Source organism: Mytilus galloprovincialis, chromosome 2 (assembly GCF_965363235.1).
Source record: "Mytilus galloprovincialis chromosome 2, xbMytGall1.hap1.1, whole genome shotgun sequence".
Classification (NCBI taxonomy): domain Eukaryota; kingdom Metazoa; phylum Mollusca; class Bivalvia; order Mytilida; family Mytilidae; genus Mytilus; species Mytilus galloprovincialis.
This window is the reverse complement of record NC_134839.1, coordinates 33,748,980-33,776,765: the sequence shown is the minus strand read 5'-3', so window position 1 is coordinate 33,776,765 and position 27,786 is coordinate 33,748,980. Positions and strand designations below refer to the sequence as shown.

General features: G+C 33.5%; 1 protein-coding gene across 1 annotated transcript in view; it reads left to right on the top strand.

Moving 5' to 3' along the window:
* The window catches only part of LOC143063428 (uncharacterized), a 42,015-nt gene extending 28,154 nt beyond the window's left edge, over window positions 1-13,861 (top strand). The window contains exons 22-32 of the mRNA XM_076235578.1: window positions 322-504; window positions 2,409-2,885; window positions 3,494-3,628; window positions 4,462-4,539; window positions 8,076-9,639; window positions 10,492-10,649; window positions 10,974-11,114; window positions 11,470-11,683; window positions 11,993-12,150; window positions 12,662-12,683; window positions 13,662-13,861. Coding sequence (XP_076091693.1) covers window positions 322-504; window positions 2,409-2,885; window positions 3,494-3,628; window positions 4,462-4,539; window positions 8,076-9,639; window positions 10,492-10,649; window positions 10,974-11,114; window positions 11,470-11,683; window positions 11,993-12,150; window positions 12,662-12,683; window positions 13,662-13,695 — 3,164 coding nt within the window. The 3' untranslated portion in view covers window positions 13,696-13,861. The remainder of the gene's footprint in view (window positions 1-321; window positions 505-2,408; window positions 2,886-3,493; window positions 3,629-4,461; window positions 4,540-8,075; window positions 9,640-10,491; window positions 10,650-10,973; window positions 11,115-11,469; window positions 11,684-11,992; window positions 12,151-12,661; window positions 12,684-13,661) is intronic.
* The last annotated feature ends 13,925 nt before the right edge of the window (window positions 13,862-27,786 follow it).

Sequence of the window (27,786 nt, the reverse complement as noted above, 5' to 3'; positions counted from 1 at the left end):
AGCATAAGTATAGATATTTACATTTTGAGATCTTTTATAATAATATAAATTTTATGATATTCAAGTTATACTCCCAAAAATACAAAGAATATACAGATGATTGGGTTTTCTTTATTTTATGTAATAGTATGTCTTGTCAAAATCACCCGAAATGTGAAATATTTAAACATCATGTTTTAAAACAACTAACACAAGTTGAGAAAGGAGTTTTAATATAGCCAAACCCTGTAACATATGATGGGAGTATTTGTATGCATGTATACATTCTAGTTTTATTTCTAAAAAGGTCCACTTCTCATGTCTAAAATAAAATATTTTCAGATTTGAGACAGACCCTGAGTGGGATAGAGGACATAACACCTCCCTCCTCTACGGGATATGAAGAGGATGAGGAGGATGATGAGACCGAGACAGAAACTAACGATGATGAGGAGGGATTTGGATCACAGTACAACATTCCATCTCAAGAATCCAGTGATAGTGAAACAGAAGTCCAGGGCTCTGGTAAATACAACTTAGGTTTCTTACTAATTTCACAGATCATTCCTTATGGCTGTGCAGTCATTTATGATCAGAATGGAGACATTAATTCTAATGCCAAGGGTAGAATGGGTGCCATTCTTTATGCACACTTAAGAACTCTTGCAACATATATGAGGGGTCTGTAGGTGGCTAAAGGAGTAGGTCCAGTAAGACCCCTTTTTGGCCCCAAATTATAGCAGTTTTACAAAATTGTTAAAATGGAAAGTTTAAGTTATTTCTTAGAAAGAAGAATGCTGTTGCTGCATTAATATTGGCTGTTTTTGACAATACAATGCACATAGAGCTGATACTGACATCATTAAGTCATGCTAAATTACTGAAATCTTCACAATTTTAGCATTTTATGTAAATTTTAGACGGTTTCTGTCTTAAATGAAAGTGGCCCATTTGTGTTCATTCTTAATATTGAAATGTAAGTTGTATTTGATGATAATACATAACATACATAAAGGTTGAGGATGAACATGGATGTGGCCACCTTCATTTTTGACAAAAACGATCTGAAAAGTGACACATTTTTTGCATATTTGATAGATTTTTCGTATTTAAACTTGAATCATAGCATTTTTAATGAGTGAATCAGTTAAAATCCTTCACTTTAAGTAATTGAATCAACTGAAATTGACACTTATAAGTGTTTAAAAAGTGTCCAAAATTTTTCGTCAGATGGACCTGAAATTTGAGGCCAAAATCGACCCTTACCGGACCTACTCCTTTCTGTCCTTATACAACTAACTATGATTTTTTAATAGCATTCTAAATTTCTATGCTCTTAATGCTAGTCCTTCCCTTGTATTACCAATCTATAGTATGATTAATTCATTTGTTCTAGTCCTTGAAATAAAGGCCATTGGACGTTAAATTGCATAACCTATGTATGGAGTGAATGCAACCTTTCCCTAAAACAAGTACTGTAAATTCCGATGTCATCAAGCAACTAAAGTTGACCTTAGATATATTTGTCTTTTTCTCTATGTGCTTTTGATCATCAAGCTATTTAACAGTTTCGGTTCTTATACATCTTTGGCTTTAAAATATTTGGCTCTGAGTGTTCCAGAGGAAGAGAATAGATAAAAGTGTTTTGGATGCCTGAAATTTATAAACTTTTGTTTACATTTTTTTAACATGATGATAATCTGAAAGTGAAAGTGAAAGTGAAAGTGAAAGTGAAAGTTGTACTTTATAAAGAATAAAAATGAAAGTAAAAATGTATTAAAAGCAAAAGTGAAAGTAAGATAATTATACATGGCATAGAGAAGTAAAATAGTTAAAGAAACTTGAAAAATTAGATTGTAGATAAAATAGATATACCTGTATGTATTTTACTTTAATTGGAAAAAATATTCCAGGAAATTCTCAACAAACATTCTATAATATAAAAGTTATTAAAACTGAAAGTAAAATTTCTACAAAATTATTGTAGTTTAGGAGTTGTGAATATACAATGAATTTTAAATGTAAGTTATTTATAAACAATAAGTTTAAGTTAACTAAAGATGAAAACTTCAAGGGTAGGTTTTAAAAGCTTAAACAAATCAATTACCATGATTACAATGCTGAAGTAATTATTATTTTTATTGGTATCGTTTATGTTATTGGTACCGTTGATGATATTGGTACAGTTGATATTATTGGTCCTGTTAATGGTATTAATATTGTTGATATTATTTGTGCCGTTGATGTTATTATCTGTTAAAAATGTGTAGGAGTTAAAACATTTTTTTTTATAACTGACAAGTCTGACATTTCCTGTTTTATTCTTTTCAGTGGAATAAGAAAAGGTACTAAGAAAAACTGGATTAAGAAATCATAATTTAAGTCCATCTTTTGTATTTTCTACTTACATCCATCTTTTGTAATTTCAGGGAAGGTAACATCAACTCCATTATCCTCTGTGAGACCTGACATGCCCAAATCAAGCCCAGTGGTAACAAGCAGAAATTTGTTTGGGTCTCCAAAACCATCGGACGGTAGCACAGCAGCCAAATCATTTTCATTTGGAGGCACAGATACAACAAAAGGATTCTCATTTGGAGGTAGTACAGATTCAACTGGTGGAGCCATTCCCAAAAGTTCAAACGGATTTGCCTTTAAATCAAATGCAGCCACAGCAACAAATTTAGCAGAGAAAGTGTCGTCTGCAAGCAGCAGCAAGACTAGTAACACCCCCTCTACTGGTTATAATTTTGGACAGACTGGTACCTCTAAGTTTGGACAAACTGGTACTTCAACCTTTGGTTCTGAATCTTTTTCTACAACCACAGGTTCCTCTGCAGGATTTGACTTCACAGCTGGGAGAAAGACAGATGAAACAAAAAAAGACAATAGCACTTCAGATTTAGGTATAACCTGTCTTAACTAAATCCAAATTTTCAGATGGTTTTATATAAACATAAGATTGCAATTGGAAATAATGTACTTGAGTTAGCTAACTGACTAAATGAATCATGAACTGATTCAAAAACTGATAAAAAAACTGTTGGATGGAGGGGTCAAATTTTATATTTCCCAATCTACTTTGTATTGTGCAGTAGGGAACTAGGCAATTGTTTTAGGTATTTTAGATACAAAAGCAAAGTTCAAACTTTAACAAACTTTGCATGCCAAGGCCCCCCCCCCCCCCCCCCATTGGTAGAGGAAGACCTATATTGAATTTGGGATCAATAAGTAAAAGGCCAAGGTCATATCATCAGCTATTGTTAGACTAAAATAGGGAAAATATTTGATTTTGGGTTGTTATCTTTATCTGTATTGGCAACTATTTCTATTACTATATATTGCTTCTATACATTTATTTTATAACATCACACGCACATACCATGTGATTTGTTTAGGAAAAATTTAAGAGTTAAAATTCTTAAAGCAGATTTGTTTTAAAGAAAATGAAATTTTCTTTAATCATCACATTTGGACAGAATTGTTAAGAAATATATTTTGTCTCTGTTTATAGGGGGTGGAGAATCAACAGCTGATGTTTCTAAGTCAGCATCAAAGTTGTCACTAGATGGCACCACTTTCACAGCTAAGCCAACTGGTTCTTCTTTTTCCTTCTCTGGAGGAGCATCCAGTTCACAAAACATAACAGGTAAACACTAAGTTTCATCATTGAAGGAGGGGAGGGACTTAGACAGACTTTTATGGAAGTTATGATTTGATCAGTTAAATGGGAACCACTCGTATTCAGTAATAATTACTGAACATTGCTATTTAGAATGGTACATCCTATTTCCCTGGTGATTATGTGGCCTGCATACCTGTTATTCTATCACATGAACAGCAAAACATATCCTTGTGTACCTTTTAGCAAATTAAATTTTTGGTGTTTTTCCTATTGTTTAGAAACATTTACTAGGTAGAGAGAAAGTTTTAAAATGAAAGAATTATTAATAGGACAAAATCTACTATAAATCAAGCTCATGTCAACAAATAGGTTAGTGGAAATGGTCAGTAAGTATTTCTTGCCATGGAATGATGATTTTTAAATATTTTTTGTGTTATCAACTAAAAATAGATTTTAATGATGAATTATAATCTAGTCTACAATGTAAGAGAGTGGCAAGTCAAAGATGCTTATAGATCAAGGGGACCAACACAAGCTCTATAGAGCCTCTAATTTTATTAAATGAATTTAAATAAGATCCAAATATTCCCATGTCTTATACCGGTAGTTTGTTTTCATGTAATATTTCACTAAATTACTATTATACTTTGCATGAATTAAAGTATCTTATGCAGTCTGGGTTATATTTTCACAAGCCTATACACCAAAGTGGGTTGAATGGTCATAAGCAATGGAACTGACCAATGATGTCACATTGTTTTCAGTGTGGTGTACAAATAAGGATATTACCCACAATCCTACTGGATCTGAAACCATGTATAATACACGATAGCCTTATAACTCATATTTTTTTGTAGGACTATTTGGTAGTAAACACAATGTTCAGAAGACTTCATCTAGTGACAATACCACAAAGTCAAAGGAAACAATTGAAGGTAGTTAGAACCATAATAGCAACTAGTTGAAACACTACATGGACAAGTTAGCTCACAAAAGAATCATATAAAATGTTCTTTATGAGTATGAAATAAACTCAAGCACAACATTTATATTAATTTTGTAGTCAAATTTCTTTTTCCAGCTATTTTCTAAAATTTTACTTTTGTTCAAATTTTAATTCATTGTTACTACATATGTATTACCAATAAAATATTTATAAAAAAAAAAAGGATTTGAAATGTGAAATTTATGCGAATTTTATCTCCTAGCTATGCTTTATGCTATTTTATTATTATTGACAATTATATGCACCTTTCAGTGAACCTATGAGCCTCCCCTGGCCATGATTACACACTAAACTTTTCTAAATATATAGGAATAGATACAGAACTCAAGAGCTACTTACGAATGTCATTCAAGAACATAAGTTTATACAAAATTCTCAGAAATGATCCTGAATATGTTTATTTGTCATTTGTTCCATGTTTGCATTGTGTTCTGATTCTTTGTAAATATTTTTTGGGTAAATTTATTTCTGTTTGATATGATGCTGTTCTAATCTTATTTTAATTGTCTGTTGTTTATACTGTATCTTTTCTTTGGTAATCTGTTATGCAATAGGGAAATGTGTGTTAACACCTGAGCAAACATCCAACCTCATATCTTTTTGCAAATTCTTTGACCTGACAATTAAACCATCCTGGTGTAACTTTCTGCCCTACATTTTAATTTCGCTAATAAATGTGTCAGTGAACAAAATCCTCAAAGTCACACATAATGAGTTCATAGTAATTTCATAGTAATTTAAATAATTTAATTACCCCTGATTTCTTTCAGAACACACCATTTGAACTCATGATATGTAAAATTAAGGATTTAGTGCTCACATTATTATAGACCTAATTTTTGTCGAGCCTGCAACTTTTGTTGCAGAAAGCTCGACATAGGGATAGTGATCCGGCGGCGGCGGCGGCTACGGCGGCGGCGGCTACGGCGGCGGCTACGGCGGCGGCGTTAGCTAACTTCTTAAAAGCTTTATATTTTAGAAGGTAGAAGACCTGGACGCTTCATACTTTGTATATAGATGCCTCATGTTACGAACTTTCCGTCAGTCACATGTCCAATGTCCTTGACCTCATTTTCATGGTTCAGTGACTACTTGAAAAAAAAGTTAAGATTTTTTGTAATGTTAAATTCTCTCTTATTATAAGTAGTTGGATAACTATATTTGGTATGTGCGTACCTTGCAAGGTCCTCATGCCCGTCAAACAGTTTTCACTTGACCTCGACCTCATTTCATGGATCAGTGAACAAGGTTAAGTTTTGGTGGTCAAGTCCATATCTCAGATACTATAAGCAATAGGTCTTGTATATTCGGTGTATGGAAGGACTGTAAGGTGTACATGTCCAACTGGCAGGTGTCATCTGACCTTGACCTCATTTTCATGGTTCAGTGGTTATAGTTAAGTTTTTGTGTTTTGGTCTGTTTTTCTTATACTATATGCAATAGGTCTACCATATTTGGTGTATGGAATGATTGTAAGGTGTACATATCTAGCTGACAGGTGTCATCTGACCTTGACCTCATTTTCATGGTTCAGTGGTCAAAGTTGAGTTTTTGAGTTTTGGTCTATTTTTCTAATACTTTATGCATTTGGTCAACTATATTTGGTGTATGGAAATATTTTATGATCTATAAGTCTGTTACGCAGGTTTTATTTGACCATGACCTCATTTTCACGGTCCATTGCTAAGTGTTAAGTGTTTGTGTTTTGGTCTGTTTTTCTTAATTTATAAGCAATAAGTCAACTATATTTGTTGTATTGAAGAATTGTTAGCTGTACATGTCTGCTTGGCATGGTTCATCTGACCTTGACCTCATTTTCATGGTTCATTGATCAATGTTTCGTTTCTTGGTTAATGTTGAGTTTATGTGACAGTTGTAATAAAGCTTTATATTTAGGTCTATCAACATAATATGAATGATTAGTAAAGAAGGCGAGACATTTCAGCGTGTGCCCTCTTGTTCCTGCTATAACCTATCTTGTAATAAACTCCTGGGAAATACTGTGTAGCAATACCATTGGTATCCATGTTTGAATTAAAAATAAATCATAATTTAATTACACCTTTTATTTTATATATATACATCACAATTATAATTTGGCCTTTGGGGAAACTACTCAGCTAAAAAAATTTATTTTTTGCTCCATGCCTAAACCAAAAGCCTAGCTATGTGCATACTGAAAGTAGCAAAGTATAGACCCCTGGCTTGACATCACACCAATTGGAACGATGGTTCAGAATAAATGCATGAGGCTATCAGGAAGCCTATGAGGCTATCATTCCTAGAGGCTATCATGCCTATGAGACTATGAGGAAGCCTATAAAGAGACAATGGGGAAGCCTATAAGGAGGCTATGAGGAAGCCTAGTAGTGTTGATGTTGAATTGGTGTTGGAATGAATTTGTATGAAATTTGACAGTTTATCCCCAGAAATTCTTGGGAGATGAGTGAAATATTTTAAACAACCAGTAATAAAATTTCATAAATGAAATCTATAAACCGTGCTGAGATTGATTCCCCTGTCATGGCAATATTGAAGGCAAAAGGAGGGGTCGGTGGGAGGCAAGTTTTTAGCTAATACACTATTAGAGCCAATATTATTCTTATAACTGCTTAATCTGCATTTAAATAAATGAATACTCAAGGCAGCATACACAGGTTTTTAATACACAACTTCTTAATGGGATACTCCTAAGTGGGAGGAGTTAAAACTGCACCCAGATTAATGTATCAAGAAACAAAGGACAAAGGAAGCCAAATGCCACAAGTGGTCACTAATTAACAAGACATGTATATTTGTATTGGAACTGATGTAATTAGACCTCCTGCTAAGAACATGTGATAAACTTCACATCTAACTGATTGACATATGATAATAAATCTGTTTCATCTCAACAGCAAAGAAAATACACATCCTGGGAAAATCCTAAAATAATGACTACTGAGTAATTAAAATCAAACTATGTATAAACCTAACTTATATAACATATAAGTACCTAGTTATAACATTGGAACCCTAATTGTGGCGAGATGTACTTTAATAATAATGTTTATGGATAAGGATATGAAAATTGTAGTCCTACTTTGGTTCTTCATCTCATTCACAGATAAATATTGGCCACCAAGATTAAGTTCTGATTGCTGATTGTGGCATTTAACACCAACAAACAAATGAGACCTGTTTCTATGAAAAAAAACCCATCTAGTCATATTTTCAATATAAGTAAATGATATAAATTGGGTTTCCATTGAAATCAGAAGGTGTTAAATAAAAAACACCAAAAAGCGAAGTTGAAAAATTAGCTTATCCCTTGACGCACAATGCATTCAATTCCTCGACAAACGATGAATGATAGGTGTCTTATAGCCTTGTTATGTGATTTTATGTAGCTAATGCATTTTAGCTTTTAGCTTTATACATTATAGAAACAGAAACCAAGATTTAACATAAACATTTGTTTTACAGGTCCCACCAATGAAAACAAACCAGCCAGTGGATTTTCTTTTTCCCAGTCATTTGGTTCTATACCACCAACTGGCAGCAGTGGAGTAGACACAACACCAAAAACTTCAAAAGATACAGGAAGTGGACAAGGGGTGACAACGCCAAACCAACAGCCAAGCTCTTCAGTTTCCAGAAGTTTATTTGGATCTCCTACTACAGGAGCACCATCACCTGTTATAAGTCATGCTACATCTTCAGATGATCCTAAAATATCTTCAACAGGAGTATTTGGTACCAGTTCTTCAAGTGAAACAGGTCTATTTGGGCAACCAGCAGTCAGTCAAAATGTATCAAGTACTTCTAACAGTACTGGTCTGTTTGGGAAACCACAGGTCAGACAAAGTGTATCAAGTACTTCTGACAGTACTGGTCTATTTGGGAAACCAGTGGTCAGTCAAAGTGAATCAAGTACATCTAACAATACGGGTCTGTTTGGTAAAAAATTGTCAACAGATGGACAGACACCAACTGTTACGAGTTCAGAAACTACTGCCAGCAGTGAAACCGTAAACCAACAAAAAGAGAAATGTGAAGAAACAGTGACAAGTTCATCAGGTGTGACAGATGAGGTCAGTGGATCAAATGTGCCACCTAGTAATGCCACTGGAGGTGGATTATTTGGGCAAACATCAAGTGCAACAACTGGAATGTTTGGACAGACAACTTCAGCAGCAGGAACAGGTTTATTTGGTCAGACCACTACAACAGGAGCCTCGTTTGGACAGTCCAGTAGTGCAGCCTCTACCATTGCTCCTTTTGGACAGGGAACAACAACATCAACTACAAGCCCATTTGGACAAACATCCACAACTACTGATGAAAATCTGTTCCTGCAACAACCCTCTTCTACTCCATCTAGTCTGTTTGGACAGACCCCATCTACCACTAGCTCAGGGGGATTATTTGGCCAAACTACAACTAGTTCTGCAGGACTGTTTGGACAACCTTCTTCTAGCTCTAGTGGTTTATTTGGTCAGCCAGTATCATCCTCTGGAGGATTGTTTGGTCAGACAACATCTGCAACAAGCTCAGGCGGTCTTTTTGGTAAGCCAACCTCTACTTCTAGTTCTGGAGGACTTTTTGGTCAGTCAACTTCAACTCCTACCTCTGGTGGCATGTTTGGACAGACTACCTCCTCTCCTGCTGGAGGATTATTTGGCCAACCAGCTTCATCAGCGGGAACCAGTGTATTTGGGCAAACAGCTTCACCAGCTGGAACCAGTGTTTTTGGGCAACCAGTTTCCTCAACTGGAACCAGTGTATTTGGGCAACCAGCTTCATCTGGGAGTAGTGGATTTGGGCAAACAGCTTCACCAGGTGGAACCAGTGTATTTGGGCAAACAGTATCATCTGGGAGTAGTGGATTTGGGCAACCAGCTTCATCAGCTGGGACCAGTGTATTTGGGCAACCAGTATCATCTGGGAGTAGTGGATTTGGGCAGACATCAGCATTTGGTCAGAAGACAACAGCTCCAGGATTTGGGCAGACTGCATTTGGTCAGACTGCATTTGGACAAACATCAAGGTAATAAATGGCTACATATCTAGAGTTGTTAAAACGACTGTAATATGGTTTAAATTTATTACCTTATTATAATCTATTACTGTAAATCAGGAAATTATTGGGAGTTTTGTAATAATGGGAATAATGCAGCTGGGTGAGCATTGCAATAAAAAGAACTGGCAGTCTGATATCTGATGCATTTATCTGTATTTAGCTTTTTCTGCATCACGAAAATTGATCTTGCATTTTTATCCATTCGTAAAAAATTGCAATGATAAATGCATGCAATAATTTCTAAATTAACAGTATTTATTTTTCATTTAAGAAATTTAAAACTTTTCATGACTGTTTCTGAATGAAGACTCTTGATCATTAGTGTGCAAACATAAAATTGTTTATATATTTTTCATCAATATTTAGTGTCATTGCAATAAAATCTTCAGTAAATATTTACTTCACTAAAAAAAATTAGAAAATTTGAAGTTCCCCTGTACTTAACAAATTAATGAAAATTGGTATACCACAAATAATGATGAATACATAGTATTAAATGCATTAAGCTTGATACTACTTACGTCCTCCTTGGATGAAAATGAACACTTTACAGAATAGATTTTCATCAGAGGAAGATTTTTATCCTGTAAGTCGTTATGCACTAGACAATTGACAGGTTTGAGTTCCTTGATTATTTCTGGAAATTTTATAGTCTTTCAATTAGTATGAGGTAACTTTTTTGCAAATCATTGAATCCTGAAATATTCTGTTTTTAAAATATTTTGAATTTCACTAAGTGGCGAAGCCATTTAAATCTTATTCAGATGAATTTAAGCTGTTATAGATTAACTTATTAAGCCATGTATATGTATGTTTCAGCTCATTTGGTGGGACAGCGACCACATCCAGTTCCGGTGGAGGTGGTGTATTTGGTGGATCTAGTTTCGGTGGCCTCGGTGGCCAACCCAGTGCAGAGAGAGCTAACACCAATGTATTTGGTTCTCCAACCTTTGGTACTACTACAACAAGTTCTGCAGGTAATATTTATCACTTTTTTATTACACAGTAATATTATGATAATGTCAACATCAATGTGACAGCAACCCAACCACATACAAAACCAAAAAGAAATCTTGAAGTTAACCTATGGTCTTCTGCAACACTACTGGGTAGAGAGGGAGAACAAAATATTTCTAGCTTCAGATAGTGAAGTAGCAAGAAATATGGTTTTCCCAAATATTGTTAGATTGATTTTCTAATAAATATGCTTGTGTGTGTTAACAATTATTGAAAGGTAACACATTGAAATTTGTTATTGTAACTTGGACCTAATAAAACTCTCATTATTTTTTTTTCTTCAGGTTCCATCTTTGGTAACCAAGGTAGTTCCACTTTTGGGGCCAAGAGTACCAGTGGTTTTGGAGGGGTAGGAGGTTTTACCAGTGGTGGAGGTAGTGTAGCTGCCTCAGGGTTTGGTGTCGCAGCACAACAGACCAGTCCATGTAAGTCTCTAGACATTACGTAATATAAACAAGCTTTCAAATCCAACAGCCCTTAAACAAATTACAAAAGCAAGCTATAAAAGCCCTCAACCTGAAAAATGTGAATCAACGAAAAAGGATTGAGTAGAAGACCATCTGAACTTTATTAAAAGAAGGTTATCCAGGGTCATCATTGTGGGTATATGTTAGGAAGGAACATGGAGCTGATATTTTTCATCCAATGTTTAGTGGGACTCTCAGCAATACCAGTCCACAGTATTCATACATATTATCAATATTTATTGTGTATTTTAATAACTATTATAAAGTTTCTTACTGACTTATTATATGTCTTTGTATATTGAATGTATTTCAGCTGGATTTGGAGCTCCTGCTGCTTTTGGGGGAAGTCCTTCCTTTGGAACTGCTCCAGCTTTTGGTACCAGTCAAGCCTTCGGGAGTAGTCCCACAACATTTGGTGGCAGCGGTGGAACAGGTTTCGGCAGCCAACCAGTTTTTGGTAATCCAGTCGGTGGCAATACTATGTTTGGAGGATCTCCACAGCAGGGACAAGCAGCTGGATTTGCAGGGTAAGACATTTTTCTGCTAACTTTCCATGTTAACACACTCACAATGATTCAGATTTAATTTTCGATATTAATCAAACTTGCAATGATTCAGAATTTCTTTTCCAATTAACAAATTCACATTGCTTCAGATTTTACTTTTGATAAACAAACTCACAATGATTCAGATTTTACCTTGCAATTAACAAACTTTCAATGAATTAGATTTTTAGATATGGTGGTACAGAAAGCAGTCCAACATTTGAGGCTCTAGCAGGGAGGAGTTATGTTTATATTGTTGGTTCAGAGTTGCTGTATACATTTATATTTTAGATATGGTGGTACAGGAAGCAGTCCCACATTTGAGGCTCTAGCTGGGAGTAGTAATGTTCCAACATTTGGTGCTTTGTCACAACAACAAAGTCCTGGAGGTGGATTTGGAGGGGGAGGAGGAGGAGGAGGGGGTTTTGGATCAACTCAGCAACAACCAGGTAAATATAACTAAGCATACATGAGATTGTGAAGTTTGTTGAAAAAGTCCAAAATTCTGCATGCTCTGTATAAAAGCTTCAAGAATGTTATGCAAATACATGCATCAACATTTCAAGAAAACAAATAACTTTAGATTTGTTTTTGATTGATTGGTGTTTAATATTGGGGTCAAGAGCCTGTAAGATGACCTATAGAATGTAACTTCCATGTTAATTTGGTCTCACTAGCAATCATGCCACATCTTCTTCTCATAAGTAACACCTTGCTCAACAGTTGTTTTATTAATTTGAAAAAAGTATTGAAAAAGGGTTTTTTTACCTCAAAAACTGAAATATTTGAAAAGTATGTCATGAAGGGATAGTTTTCTCTACATAATTGTAATGTAATATGACTTTTAATTAATACAGATTTTAAAACCAATTTTATTTTATAGACATTGTATATATAAAAATATCATAAATTCTTGTTCAGTTTATTCATAATATTATTTAATCTGTTTATACATTACAGGTTTCGGCCAAACAACTCCACCGTAAGTATGATATATATATACATGATAAGTCAATGTTCAATTTTTTTAAATAAGGAAATTTGAATTAAACTTGTGACAAAAAAATTATGAAATTAGAATTAGTGATATTCAGAGTTTTGTATACAGATAAAAAAAAAATTGGATTAAAAAGAGGAATAAAAATGCTCTTAGAACAAGAAAACCCCCAAAGTTCAATACATATTCAAGTCATATTGAAAGGCTTTGGGAAAATTTTACAATCAAATCAAAAATATATGTTTAAAGTAAAAATGTAAGCACCTATCACACCATAATGCGCGTTGATGTACTCCCAAAGGTCAAACATGCACACTTGACACTTGTTTATGGCAACTTTGATATTTTTACAAAAAAATTAACATTGTCTGATTTAAGGATTTTACTTCCAAACAAGTGTAAAACAAATGTTTTAAAACACATGTAAATGAAGATACATTTTCCTTCCACATAACTAATGTTTAATGAATGTTAAACATGTGTTTAATAATGAAGATACATTTTCCTTCCACATAACTAATGTTTAATGGATGTTAAACATGTGTTTAACATATCTACTAACATACATGATGACGAAAAATATACTGATCAAATTATGTAAAAATTATAAAATAGATATTAAATTTAATTTCACTCTGGAACAATGATGTAATCATTCATACGTCTTATCTGTTATGTTTTTAACACATGTTTTGCAGATTTTTATAAGTTGTTTAACATATATGTATATCAAAATCTCATACATGTACTAAAAATATATCCTATGTTTTGATACATACCTGCAAAGTTAACTAGACATGGCTTGATTGGTAATATTAAGGGGGGAGGGGAAATCAAGATACTTTACAGTAGGGCATCAGTAATATGACTGCCAATCAGATTTCTGATTGTTTTTGGCTGCAAAGCATGTGTAGCTAGCCTGTATTTATAATTTATTTAATTCAAATATTTATTCATTTTCAGAAGTAATCCATCTTTCTCTGGATATAGGTCTTAATTGTGAGATAAGCAGGTTGACAACTATAAGAACTGAAACAAATTACTGACAAACATTGATACAACCTCCTGAGAAGGATTCACATTAAAGACTTTACACAATGTTATAAAGACAGTTGTTAAACAATGTGTTGATTTTGTGATTTATTAAAATATATCAAGCAATATATTTGAATTTGAAAAATAAATTATGAAGACATTTATGCAAATGCATAGTCTAAAAAGTATTATTTGCGACTCAAACTTGTTTTTGGATGGATTTAGGAATCAAGTCTCTCTGTTCCTCCAGACCAATTATAGTAACTAGTAGTCAAATTTGAAAGTAGCTTTGTATAATACATTTAGAGGATATCTAGAATTACCAAAGATTGAAAGACTAATACACCTATTTCCTGAGAAAGATACAGTTACATATGTATATATCTGTTTTTGGTTTTGATCTTATAAGCATAAACTCCAATATAGATTCATAATTCTGCCAACTTCTTTTTCCAGTAACATATCATTTGCCATAAACTTTGGTATAGAGCCTGTTGATCAGTAGTTGTTAATTGTTGGTGTGGAAAGTTGTGGAGTGTTTCCTCGTTTCTTGTTTTTTATTTAGATTAGATAATTGGTTTTCCAGTTTGACTTATTTTCCACTAGCCAATTTAGGGCCCTTCATAGCTTGGTGTTTGGTGTGAGCCAAGGCTCTGTGTTGAAGGCTGTACTTTAACATATTATTGATTACTTTTTGTACGTTGCGACAGATGGAGATTTGTCTCATTGGCACTCATACCATATCTTCATGTTTATAAAACGTCTTACAGAGTTAATTGCAGAGTGTAACTAGATTGGCTCAAATAATTTCTATTTTATTCAATAAATTGGCTTTATTTTTTTATTTTTGTAAAAAGAGATGTCTGTCCCACTTTAAGTAAGGGTATCTGATTCTCCCTCTTCCTCTTCATAGCTTACAAAAGAGGATTACAAGTCTCTGGTTCATCTAACCTTGATCTCATTTATATAGTTGGTTAAAGTTCACTTTTCCAAAATAGGTCTAATAATCTGATACTATAAACAATAAACAAGATATATTTTGTATATGACATGATTGTAAGGTGTTCATGTCTGTCTAACAGGGTTCATCTGACATCATTTACTCTGAGTTCAGTATATGTTATACTTCTTATACTTGTAATTAAATTTTATATGACATGCTTTCTATATAGCCTTAGATGGATTTGGCTATTTTTTATGTCCTTTTTCGTCGTATAGCTCTCAACTGTTTTGTTTCTTATACACCCTTGGCTTGTCAAATATTTGACATTAAGTGCTCCTGATCAAGGTAAATCCTAAAAAGCGCTTCAGAAGCATGAAATTTATGAAGTGAAGTTTTCATTTTCTACATATATTAAATAGTGATAAGTAAAGTAGGCAAGACTATTTAGCATGTGCATTCTTCTTCGGATACTTTAAACGTCACTATATTTGGTATATTGAATGATGGTTTGTTGATCATGTCTGTCGGGCAGGTTTCACTTTCATTTCTGGTTAACTGCTTAAATAAAGGTTTTTTAAGATAATATAAGTTTCTTAAATATTTCAAGCGATAGGTCAACTATAATAATGCATCAGATTATTGGAAGCAGCCTATATTCTGGCAGGGTACTTATTATCTTACCATATTTTCATGGATCTTGATAGTTTTATGTATGAATACTGTCTTGATCTAAATGGCTTTTCACATCAAATTTATTATGATCAGAAAGTCATCTCAGCTATTGTAATGGGCGATGAGTTGTCCATCATCTTGGTGGCAATTTTTGTTTTATCATAGCTTTATTTTTAGGACATACATTAACATATTAACTTAGAGAATAATTTGAAAGTTGTCTCCGTGGTATGATTCTTTTGATATTAGCTCTCTTCTTAAACCAAAAATTCATTTCTTTCCATGGAAGTTCACAGCTTATTTTCAATCAATAATGGAACTTCAGGAGCTGATTTTTTTCTAAGAGAATAATATCTGTTCTTGTTTCGCTTGCTATGTAAAATGAAATTTCTATGACTTTCAGTCCACCAGAAAAATGTCTATTCCAATGCTTACTTTTTGTTTTGCAATGCAACAATTTCACATCAATGGTGAGCACTATATTCAGGTGTACAGAATCATCATGGGATCAAAGACGGCTATACATTATCTTTTGTAGGAAAATAATATGAATAAGGAAAACAATTATCAACTAACTTCGCTTTCCAATATTTTCTTGTTTCCATTTCATTGATGATATGAATTCCGATAAATCAAAAAGAGAACTTGAGTCTGTGTAACCCTAACCATAACCCTAACCCATGGCGAGATTGTCATACAAGTGGAAGGTTTAGCTAGCTATAAAACCAGGCTTTATCCACCATTTTCTACATTAGAAAATGCCTGTACCAAGTCCGGAAGATGACAGTTGTTATCTAATCGTTTGATATGTTTGAGCTTTTGATTTTGCCATTTGATTAGGGATTTTCCGTTTTGAATTTTCCCCGTAGTTCAGTATTTTATTGAATTTACTTTTTCACAATGCAAACCAATTGTTTTCTTGGTTTATTTTCGTTGGTGATAATTGTCACGAATTCGGGTAAATCTAGGTAGAACTTGAGTATTTTTATTCACCATGCAAATTAATTTTTCAAGAAAACCGGGAAAACCAGGTGTTAGTCTTAGACTTTATCACCTCAATTAGGTTGGAGCATTGTATTTCTCTCGTTCAATTTCAAATGGTGTTCAAAAACAAGAAGCAATTTCTCATATATATATATAACCCCGCCGCTTGCGCCTGTCCCAAATCAGGAGCCTCTGGCCTTTGTTAGTCTTGTGATTTTTTTTAGAATGCACTGCACATGTGTTAACGTTATCGTTAACTAAAGTTAAATCTAACTCTAAACCTTCAACTTTTTACCTCTTAAAACCGAACTACGCAATTAATGTTCGAACGTGTGCCTTATTTTTCACTAAGGTAGCAAAACACAGTCTGGACAAAAAATCAAAGTGACTCTCATAATTTTTAACCACCCCCTTTCCCCTTCGAACAGATATGGCTTTATGTTTGTGTTATACACGTGCATATGTTCGGAAATATCATCTTCCATGTATTTACTTTTGTTAAAATGGTTAAAAACAATCTCTTTTTTGGTGTAACCATGGCTTTAAGTTGTATTTATTTGATAGAAAATACTGCAAAAAAGGCGAATGAAAATGTAACAAAAATCCCCGAAATTTGGTCCAAAGAAGAATTTCAATCCATTAATGAAGGCAACAGTAGTATACCAGTGTTCATAGGTCTTAAATAGACTGAGAGAAAACAAAAATTATGATTACAAACTTAAACTGCGGGAAACACATCAACTATATTGAAGATTAACACCCCCCCCCCCCCAAAACAAAAAAAAAAAAACAAAAAAAAAACAAAAAAAAAAACAAACAAACAAACAACCAAAACCCGCAAACATACCTTGAACTATTTGATAACAACTGCCATATTCCTGACTTGGTACAGGACTTTTTCTTAAAAAAAAATGGTGTATTAAACTTGGTTTTATAGCTAACCAATCTTCTCACTGGTTTAAAAGTCGCATAAAATCCCAATAAATAAACACAAAAAGGCGTAAAAACAAGGCACATTAGAAAAAACGAAAGATAAGAATATAAATGTTTACCACAGCAAAACAACACAAGGATTTGAGGTATAAGTACAAAGCCACATCAAACGGATATAACCATAAACAGACTAAACAGTTAAAGGATATTCATAAAGAAAAATCGGGGAATACTATAATACGTTACCAAAAACACAAATTTACGAATACTATAACACGTTACCAAGAAGACGAACAACGTCAGTACCCAGAATTTACACCTCAAGACCATCGTGTATCACATGTGAAGCCGAAACGGAATATCTATGAACAAGGTCTTGGCACCTTCCGATGAAACTTTATAGAAAAATTACGAGACTTTCTTTGACATACCCTTGGTTCACAAACTTTCTACTCAGACAGTGGTGACGTTTTACAAAGTGTGAGTAGCAGCTTCATGCTCTTTAAAACCGAATAAGTTGGGGAAATATCCCATATGCAGGTGAAGTTGGTATATTGCTATTAAGGTGGGGGAAATTAATATTTTCAAAATGAAAATATTCTAGTGGTACCTTTTCTGAAACCATAGACATATTTTTTCCAGGAAATTAAAAAAAAAAAATCATGTGCATTTCACCTCATTTCTCCATAATATTGAATTGAAAAGTTCAAGGGTCAAATATATTTATTTAAAATTGTTCATCCGAGCGTCACTGATGAGTCTTTTATAGATGAAGTGCGTGTCTTAGGTACAACAATTTAAACTTGGTATTTATGGTGAGTTCATCGTAATTATCAACTTTAAACAATAATAATCAATAAAAGAGGGGCGAAAGACACCAGAGGTACATTTAAACTCATAGATAGAAAATAAAATGACAACGCCATCCATGTCTAAAAAAAACCCCGATAAACAAACAAATAATAGTACACAAGACACAACATAGAAAACTAAAGAATAAGCAACACGAACCCCACCAAAAACTAGGAATAATCTCAGGTGCTCCGAAAGGGTAAGTAAACTCATCAAAGATACCAGGACTAAATTTTATATATACGCCAGACGCGCGTTTCGTCTACAAAAGACTCATCAGTGACGCTCGAATCCCAAAAAGTTAAAAATGCCAAATAAAGTACGAAGTTGAAGAGCATTGAGATCCAAAATTCCTAAAAGTGTTGCCAAATACAGCTAAGGTAATCTATGCTTGAGGTAGAAAAGCCTTAGTTTTTAAAAAAAATCAAAATTTTGTAAACAGTTAATTTATAAATATAACAATATCAATGATAATTCATGTCAGCACAAAACGTGCTGACTACTGGGTTTGTGATACCCTCTTGGAAATAAATCTCCACCAGCAGTGGCATCGACCAAGTGGTTGTAAATAAACTCAACAACGATACCATGCAGGACTAATTTTTATATATACGCCAGACGCGCGTTTCGTCTACAAAAGACTCATCAGTGACGCTCGAATCCAAAAAAGTTAAAAATGCCAAATAAAGTACAAAATTTAAGAGCTTTGAGATCCAAAGTTCCTAAAAGTGTTGCCAAATACAGCTAAGGTAATCTATTCCTGAGGTAGAAAAGCCTTAGTATTTCAAAAAATTCCAAATTTTGTAAACAGTTAATTTATAAATATAACAATATCAATGATAATTCATGTCAGCACAAAAAGTGCTGACTACTGGGCTTGTGATACCCTCGGGGAAATAAATCTCCACCAGCAATGACATCGACCCAGTGGTTGTAAATAAACTCATCAAAGATACCAGGACTAAATTTTATATATACGCCAGACGCGCGTTTCGTCTACAAAAGAAGATCCTGCTCCACATGTTGCACCTGTCGTGTTGCTGATGTTATTACAAAGCCGGCAATGAGTCGAATTCGGTTCGTCACATTCGTTGAAAGGTAGTTACGACATTAGGATCATATCCGCTACCAGCTTTGAAATGGATATTCCGTATCGGTCAACCAACTCGTAATGGCGTCCGTAAAATTTACAAAGGGATAATTTCAACTTCACCATTTGGAAGTCTCGGTTTAATAGCTTTCTTATGAGCAGCAAACTGAAATCATCTCTTTTGTCGTGAAATTGTGTTTCAACCGACCCTCATTTTTAATTTCTAGGTGTAAGTCAAGATATCTGTTGTCACATTTGGTTCCCATAGGAATGCCGATAGTTTGTTGAACAACAAGTCCTCCAAACGATTAATGATTTATAAATCATAGGACATTCTGATCTGGTTTAGTGTACGTATATCTTGTCATGAATTCATTAATTTAATCTTTTCCCGACTTTATCTTTATTGACATTTCAATATATTATTATCAGGAAAGACCCCTCATAATGAAAATTTGATGAATTCAATACAAGACATCATATATCTCTGCCATCCTAGTTTTGTCTTTAACTAAGAGTAACTTGTTTCTTTTCATGTCATAGTTGATTGCATGTGGTTCGTGTAGGCCGTTTTCTTCATTCAATAGCTCCCTATGATGTGTTCCGTCTGGTGAAACAACTAAAAGTTTTCTTTCATTTTCTAATACAACGAATAGGAAACCATATTTTCCAACTGCGATTCCTTTTGGTGCTCCATGACCAACCAGCTGCAAATGCCATAATTCTGTTCCGTTAAAATCACAACAATGTATAACATCAGGGGTGTGTTCTGTGTAAAACAGCTTCCCGCCTAGACTAGTTATATGAGTGATATAACCATGTACCGGGATTGTTTTGTGAATAGCCCCGGTTAAATCTAGACAATGAATCCCTACGGAATATTCTCGAACAAATAATTTATTTTCGGAATATGTGATACCCCAGACTCGGTTCTCAAACGTAACGTGAATTTTCTCCTGTTTAGATTTCAAATTCAAAACCGCAACTTGTTTCGTGTCTGGAAATGTCATCGCAATACAGCCATTACCAATATAAACTACATCAAATGCTCTTTTATCCAGAATGATATTTCTCAAGATGTTCCCATGTTCATCAAACACCAGGAGTTCCTTGTTCTCACTCCAATCGGTTAACAACATTTGGTCATTTTCTAGGAATGTGCAACCTGCTAGATTTCTAGTCGCAGAACCTTCTTTTATTCTAGATTGCGAATTGGTTCGAATTTGAACGGAATCAATGTCATGAAACACATTCAGCGGTAGTTTTGTCTCAAAACTCGTATTTTTGGCAAAAGGAATTTCACAGTCGACCTCCTCCACTTCTAACGTTCCAAGAAATCTGTCCTGATGGAAAACTTGCCCTGGTATAAACTTTAAACATACATTCTTCTGTCGTAATTTGTGATCATTTTCAAAATATTTACTTAAACTGTTCATTTCTTTTTCAAGTTTTGACTTGATTTTATGAGAACCAAGAAAAATCTGATAGTCTGAAGCGAAGTCTCTCATTTCTTTGATATTTTTCTGTATCAATTTTATTTCAACTTTTTTTCCTTGAAGTTCACCAACCATAGTTTCAAAATTATCCTTATACTTCGAATGAACAACCGACAGCTGATGGAGGATGCTTTTTTCATTGCTGTCAAGTTTTTCTCTTATTTTCTCTGCCGTCGTCTTTATATTATTTGCTATATTCAAAATTTTATCATCTAAATTTTTCAATGCTCCTTTTCGATTGTTGAAGACTTTTTCAATGTTAATGCTTAATTCATCAATCGTACATTCTAAATGTTGAAACTGTGTTGATGAGTGTTTTATTAAACTGTCAAGCGTTTGAAATCCATGACATGTCTTGTGCTTTGTTGTTGTACACTTGTAACAACATGGCTCCCTGTGAGTAGGACAGTACAATGTGAAATGTTCCCCGTGACTGTCACATGTCTGCTTCAAGGACGAAATAAATGTTGGTAAATGTTTATGCACATCTAATGCTGTGACTTCATGGCTGCTGCTGGTCTTTAAATATTTGTGGACTTCATTGCACGACAGGCAAAATCTTTCCTCACACACGGCACATAACACGATTGCAATATTACTTATGTTTCTCTTTGAACATAATGTACACGTAATATCAGAATTGCTCATCTGAAATAAAAGAAAAGTATGAGATCCTAACAATAAAATAACATGTAGGTACTAGTAGTTTACAAATGTTTGTTACTGAAGTGACCTATTTTGGTCAGAACATAAAGATTTTGTATCGATATAGATATACTACATTGTAACTACTTACATATTATATTATACAATAAACTTGTAAAAATAAGTGAAAAGCTATCAACATTATCAGTAATAATTTATCAGTCCTTCTACCATTTGCGAAAATGATGTAAAATGGATAAATTTCCATGATAACGTTCCATATCTAGATATTCACATTTGATTGATTGGTGTTTAATGCCCTTTACAGTACTATTGTGCTAATTAGTGGTGGTCAGTTTTTTTTTGTTGGTGGACGAAGCTGGAGTGCCCATAGAAAATATTCGGTAGGAAAATGAGATTTGTTACTTGATTTCAAAGTTACATATTCTTTGGTTTACAAAGTAAAGTCATTGAATTACAATTATAAGTCTTCTATATTTCTTTTAGTTTTCTTCAAATAGTGGAAACAATATTCAGACTCAGATTTCAGCTCATCACAATAAACTGAAAAAATGAGCAACACGACTCCCTCCAAAAGTAAATTAGAAATTCAACAAAAATAACTTGTAAAATTAAAATGACTTGATGTTTAACCTACCTTAATGATGTTATGTCATCCCGTTATATGTTATCCATGGTACATAACAAGTTAAGTTATAACTTCTGTCTGCATGAGAATACAAACAAATGTTTCTTCCGAATGGATGTTTTAGTTAATATGCATACAACATACCGGTATAATATATATTTATACTTTATGAGAAGTCATGCATTAATACCGTATGCAATTAGAATTATCCTCATGTCCTCTTTTTTTCCCGTATTATGATGTAAAGGTTCCTTGTTTTATAGATGAACTAATAATATGACCGAGGTCATCGGTCGACAGCCAGAACACAAAGATAAATTATGAACCATTAACATGTTTAACATGTCTCAGATGCACAAAGGTTGATGATAATGTCTATTTAAATCTGTCAAAATAAGTGAAAAGCTATCAACATTATCAGTAATAATTTATCAGTCCTTCTACCATTTGGAAAATGATGTAAAATGGATAAATTTCCATGATAACGTTCCATATCTAGATATTCACATTTGATTGATTGGTGTTTAATGCCCTTTACAGTACTATTGTGCTAATTAGTGGTGGTCAGTTTTTTTTTGTTGGTGGACGAAGCTGGAGTGCCCATAGAAAATATTCGGTAGGAAAATGAGATTTGTTACTTGATTTCAAAGTTACATATTCTTTGGTTTACAAAGTAAAGTCATTGAATTACAATTATAAGTCTTCTATATTTCTTTTAGTTTTCTTCAAATAGTGGAAACAATATTCAGACTCAGATTTCAGCTCATCACAATAAACTGAAAAAATGAGCAACACGACTCCCTCCAAAAGTAAATTAGAAATTCAACAAAAATAACTTGTAAAATTAAAATGACTTGATGTTTAACCTACCTTAATGATGTTATGTCATCCCGTTATATGTTATCCATGGTACATAACAAGTTAAGTTATAACTTCTGTCTGCATGAGAATACAAACAAATGTTTCTTCCGAATGGATGTTTTAGTTAATATGCATACAACATACCGGTATAATATATATTTATACTTTATGAGAAGTCATGCATTAATACCGTATGCAATTAGAATTATCCTCATGTCCTCTTTTTTTCCCGTATTATGATGTAAAGGTTCCTTGTTTTATAGATGAACTAATAATATGACCGAGGTCATCGGTCGACAGCCAGAACACAAAGATAAATTATGAACCATTAACATGTTTAACATGTCTCAGATGCACAAAGGTTGATGATAATGTCTATTTAAATCTGTCAAGTAATTTTAAAAGTACTACTCCACCTTAGAAAAGATTAAATGTTATTAAAAAAATATGTAAAACAAAATTAAAGATAAAATACATTACACATGGATGAATATGCTCTTTCGTTTAGCTCCTCATTGGCATTACCACTAAGTCTTTAGTTTTCTATGTTGGTTTTTGTGTAAATTTGTTAGTCTATTGGTTGTTTTCTTTTTTATCCATGGCGTTGTCTGTTTTTATTCATACAAACACATGAGTTTGAATAATTCTCTTGTATCTTTCGCCCCTCTTTTATTGCATTTATTGTCCCTTTAGTATCTTGTCACTTCTATGTATGATTTTAATACTTCATCTAGCTAATGTTCATGGCTATTTATCATGCACAAGGTGTTCAAGGCAAAAATCTTTTTTTTAGATTAGTTTTCTTCTCTGTTTTTTTGTAGTTCCACATTTTGTTATACTGTGGCTATTTATACCGCTATGGGTTCTACACAGCATATAAGGTCATATATTTTCTGAGTGATTGTTGATGTTCTTTGTCCTCTACTTTTTGTTTATTTTTCCCTTGGACGCTTCTCTTTTCTCCCCTTTGTGGTTTCTGATACTGAGTATCAAGGTATGACAATTAAGTATGTTTAGTCGAGTGGAAACATCTTTCGACCAATTCAAAAAATTAGTACAAACATGGGATCCAAGTAACAGCTCATGCCAGTGCAGTGCATGCATATAGTGTGTATGCCTGTTTTATTTTACTTTTATTTTTTGTGTGACTACATGATTTGTGCAATCTTATTATTAACTTGTGCTATGTTTTAAGTGTACTATATGCTTTTAACTTATATATGTCATTATGGTATCTTACTATGCATTATATGTTTAAAATTGTGTTGTTTTCATGACTTTTGTATGTGTGTATTGTATTGTGTGTGTGTGTATTGTGAAATTGTTATAAGTCGATTTGAAAAGCTCACTGGAGCTTGTGTTATGTAGTTTATTGAATATCGACTCTAAATAAAACTTTGAATCTTGAAAAAGCATCTGATTATATTCAATTTGTTTTAGTTTTGATTAGCCACTTTAACGCAGTAAATTTCTGATGAGAAGACCAAATTTCAACTGGCTTCAATACATTTTGTAGCAATTGTGACAATTATACGTTCATTTATATCAGATGCTAAGGCAAGATAAGCAGTTGACCAAACTAAAACAGTTAGAACAATTAAACAGAAAAAGGTTATCGGAAACCATCACGAGCTGGTTAAATATTGGAATATCTGTTTCACAGATGACGATGGATATGTTTGAATTGTCGTAACCATAAACTCGGCCTATTTACCTCGAATGTTACCTATCGAATCAGACTTATCAACGTGTTTTTATTCACTTGACTTATCAAATCAGACTTATCAACGTGTTTGTATTCACTTGACTTATCGAATCAGACTTATCAACGGGTTTGTATTCACTTGACTAATCGAATCAAACCTATCAACGGGGTTGTATTCACTTGACTTATCGAATCAGACTGATCAACGTGTTTGTATTCACTTGACTTATCGAATCAGACCGTGTTTGCATTCACTTGACTTATCGAATCAGACTTATCAACGGGTTTGTATTCACTTGACTAATCGAATCAAACCTATCAACGGGGTTGTATTCACTTGACTTATCGAATCAGACTTATCAACGTGTTTGTATTCACTTGACTTATCGAATCAGACTTATCAACGTGTTTGTATTCACTTGACTTATCGAATCAGACATATCAACGTGTTTGTATTCACTTGACTTATCGAATCAGACTGATCAACGGGTTTGTATTCACTTGACTAATCGAATCAAACCTATCAACGGGGTTGTATTCACTTGACTTATCGAATCAGACTGATCAACGTGTTTGTATTCACTTGATTTATCGAATCAGACTGATCAACGTGTTTGTATTCACTTGACTTATCGAATCAGACTTATCAACGTGTTTGTATTCACTTGACTTATCGAATCAGACTTATCAACGTGTTTGTATTCACTTGAACAACACGACGAGTGAGACAAATGTGAAATAAAATCTACTTGTGTTTTTCTATTTGTTTATTTCTAAAGAGTACGCAGATTCTGTTCAATATGTGTCAACTAATTCGTGATGGCGTCCGTATATTTTCTGTTTTTTTTTTTAATTGTTCTGTTTTAATCTTGGCACCACCGATCAAAATGTGTATACAAAACGGGCAACATTTGATATTTTTTACGACTTTGGGAAATCGGAAGAGAATGTTTTAAAAGTATATAATTCTTACTTACATTTGTCTAAAGAATACTGATACGTATTTTCCTTTAGACACTATTTGTCTTCAATGAGGAGTACATACCTTTAGAACTGACGAAAAAACATTGTGATCATATGAACATGTCAAAGTAACCAGCACTTATTCTAAAATATGAACATATACTGTAGATTCATTTATTTTCGTGGGTACCAATTTTCGTAGATTGCAGAAACCTTGCATTTTCAAGGGTATGTGAAAATTAATGAATCCACAGTATATTAAAAATTGGCTTATGAAAATTTATATTGTAGAAAGTAAACACGCGCTGTTATTTCAAAATTGAAACAGTTATTCAAAAGTTATCGACAACGAGAAAATATGCATGACACAGAAGACAGGAGACAGAAAAAAAAAATCTAAATATGATGGTTTTGTCTGAAGTGGCAATGCGTCGGAAATTTTAAAAAGTAATAAAAGAAACTGATGAAATATAACAAAACGACTGATTTTGTCATTAGATTTGTATACGTATAAGAAACTCAATACCGGATTAACGGATGGATAAATAAATTCATCATAGATATCAGGCTTATTATCCTTATGCAACTGAGTGGTTTATGGTGTTCTATTACAAGAGAATGATGAGACAATCTACTGCAAGACGGTAACGAATTGATTTACAAAACCAACTGACAGATAAAGAACAGCAATACAAGTGATGTTTCTTTGACCTAAACATCTTATCCTTCTGTTCAAGGTAAGACAAGTGTTTTGAAAAAAATGTCCAAAAAGACTAAACATTATTTTCACCAGACGAAATAAGCTTTTGACCCAACTATTCAGGGAAACAGAGAGAAATTAAATTAAAGTTTCTACTGAAGGAAGTACACACAAAATTGATATCACATATCCAAGACAAGGATGGTTAAAAAATAAAATAACAAAAATACCGAACTCCGATGAAAATTCTAAACGGAAAGTCCCTAAGCAAATGGCAAGATTAAAAGATGAAACACACCTAACGAATGATAACAACTGTTATATTCCTGACTTGGTACAGACATTTTCTTTTTTAGACAATAAAAGATTAAACCTAGTTTTATAGCAATCTTTACCTCTCACTTGTATGCCAGTCTAATAAAATTACATTATATTGACAAAACAAACGTGCATAATAAGTACAAATGTCAAAAATATGGGTGGAGTAGTCAACATTGTGTTGTAATCTCATGCACTTTTAAAAAAAAAACCCAAATATGTCACCAAAGAAAAACAAAAAGACATTTAGACAAAGCACATGAACAAAAACTAAAGACAAGAACACAAAAATGTAGCATAGCACAATAAATTCATGTCGGGATGTATAAATACCGAGCCACGTCAAATAGATATTACAAAAAAAACCAGTTAAAATTAATAATTTACCAAGACAATTAAATAATATTATCACTTATTATCAAGTCAGTACTTATAATCTATTATTCTAGACCATCGTGTATTATTTGTGAAGTTGATACGAAATATTTATCATCAAGGTCTTTGTATATTCCAATACACACTTTTAGAAAAAGAACGATACGTTCCTTAACGTTCTTTGACAAACCCATGGTTCATTAACTTTTTTGCTCAGACACTGGTGGTGTTTTACAAAGAGGAAGTAGCAGTTGCAAGCTATCTAATACAAAATGAGTTCAGAAATGTATGCAGGTGAAGTTGTAATATTGCTACTAAGGTTGGGAAAATCGATAATTTCAAAACAGAAATCGTCTCGTTTGTCATAGATTCAAGTACAGCGATCGCTGAAGTCAAATTCGAGTTATAAGTCTAAAAATGAGGCAGAGGAAGCCGTCTCTGTTGTTTTTGTTTTAAATTTCTAGTTCTGTTGGATATATTAATGGAACCAAATTAGAAAAGTTTGGAATGTTAATGGAAAGAACATCTCCAATATATCTGAATGTGAAATTAAATGATCTGGGTTCTTTGATTTTCTGGTTTTTGACAAGTATCTGAAGGAACTTCGACTCATCTGAAAATAAGAAGAGGTCGCTTATGGGAGACACACGGTTCGTTCTCATAGGAATGCCGAGAATTTGTTGGGGGAAAGTTACCATAGCCGTATTTGGCACAACTTTTGGAACTTGGGGTCCTCAATGCCCTTCAACTTTGTACTTCATTGGCTTTTTAACTGTTTTGATATGAGCGTCACTGATGAGTCTTATGTAGACGAAACGCGCGTCTGGCGTATTAAATTACAATCCTGGTACCTTTGGTAACTATTTT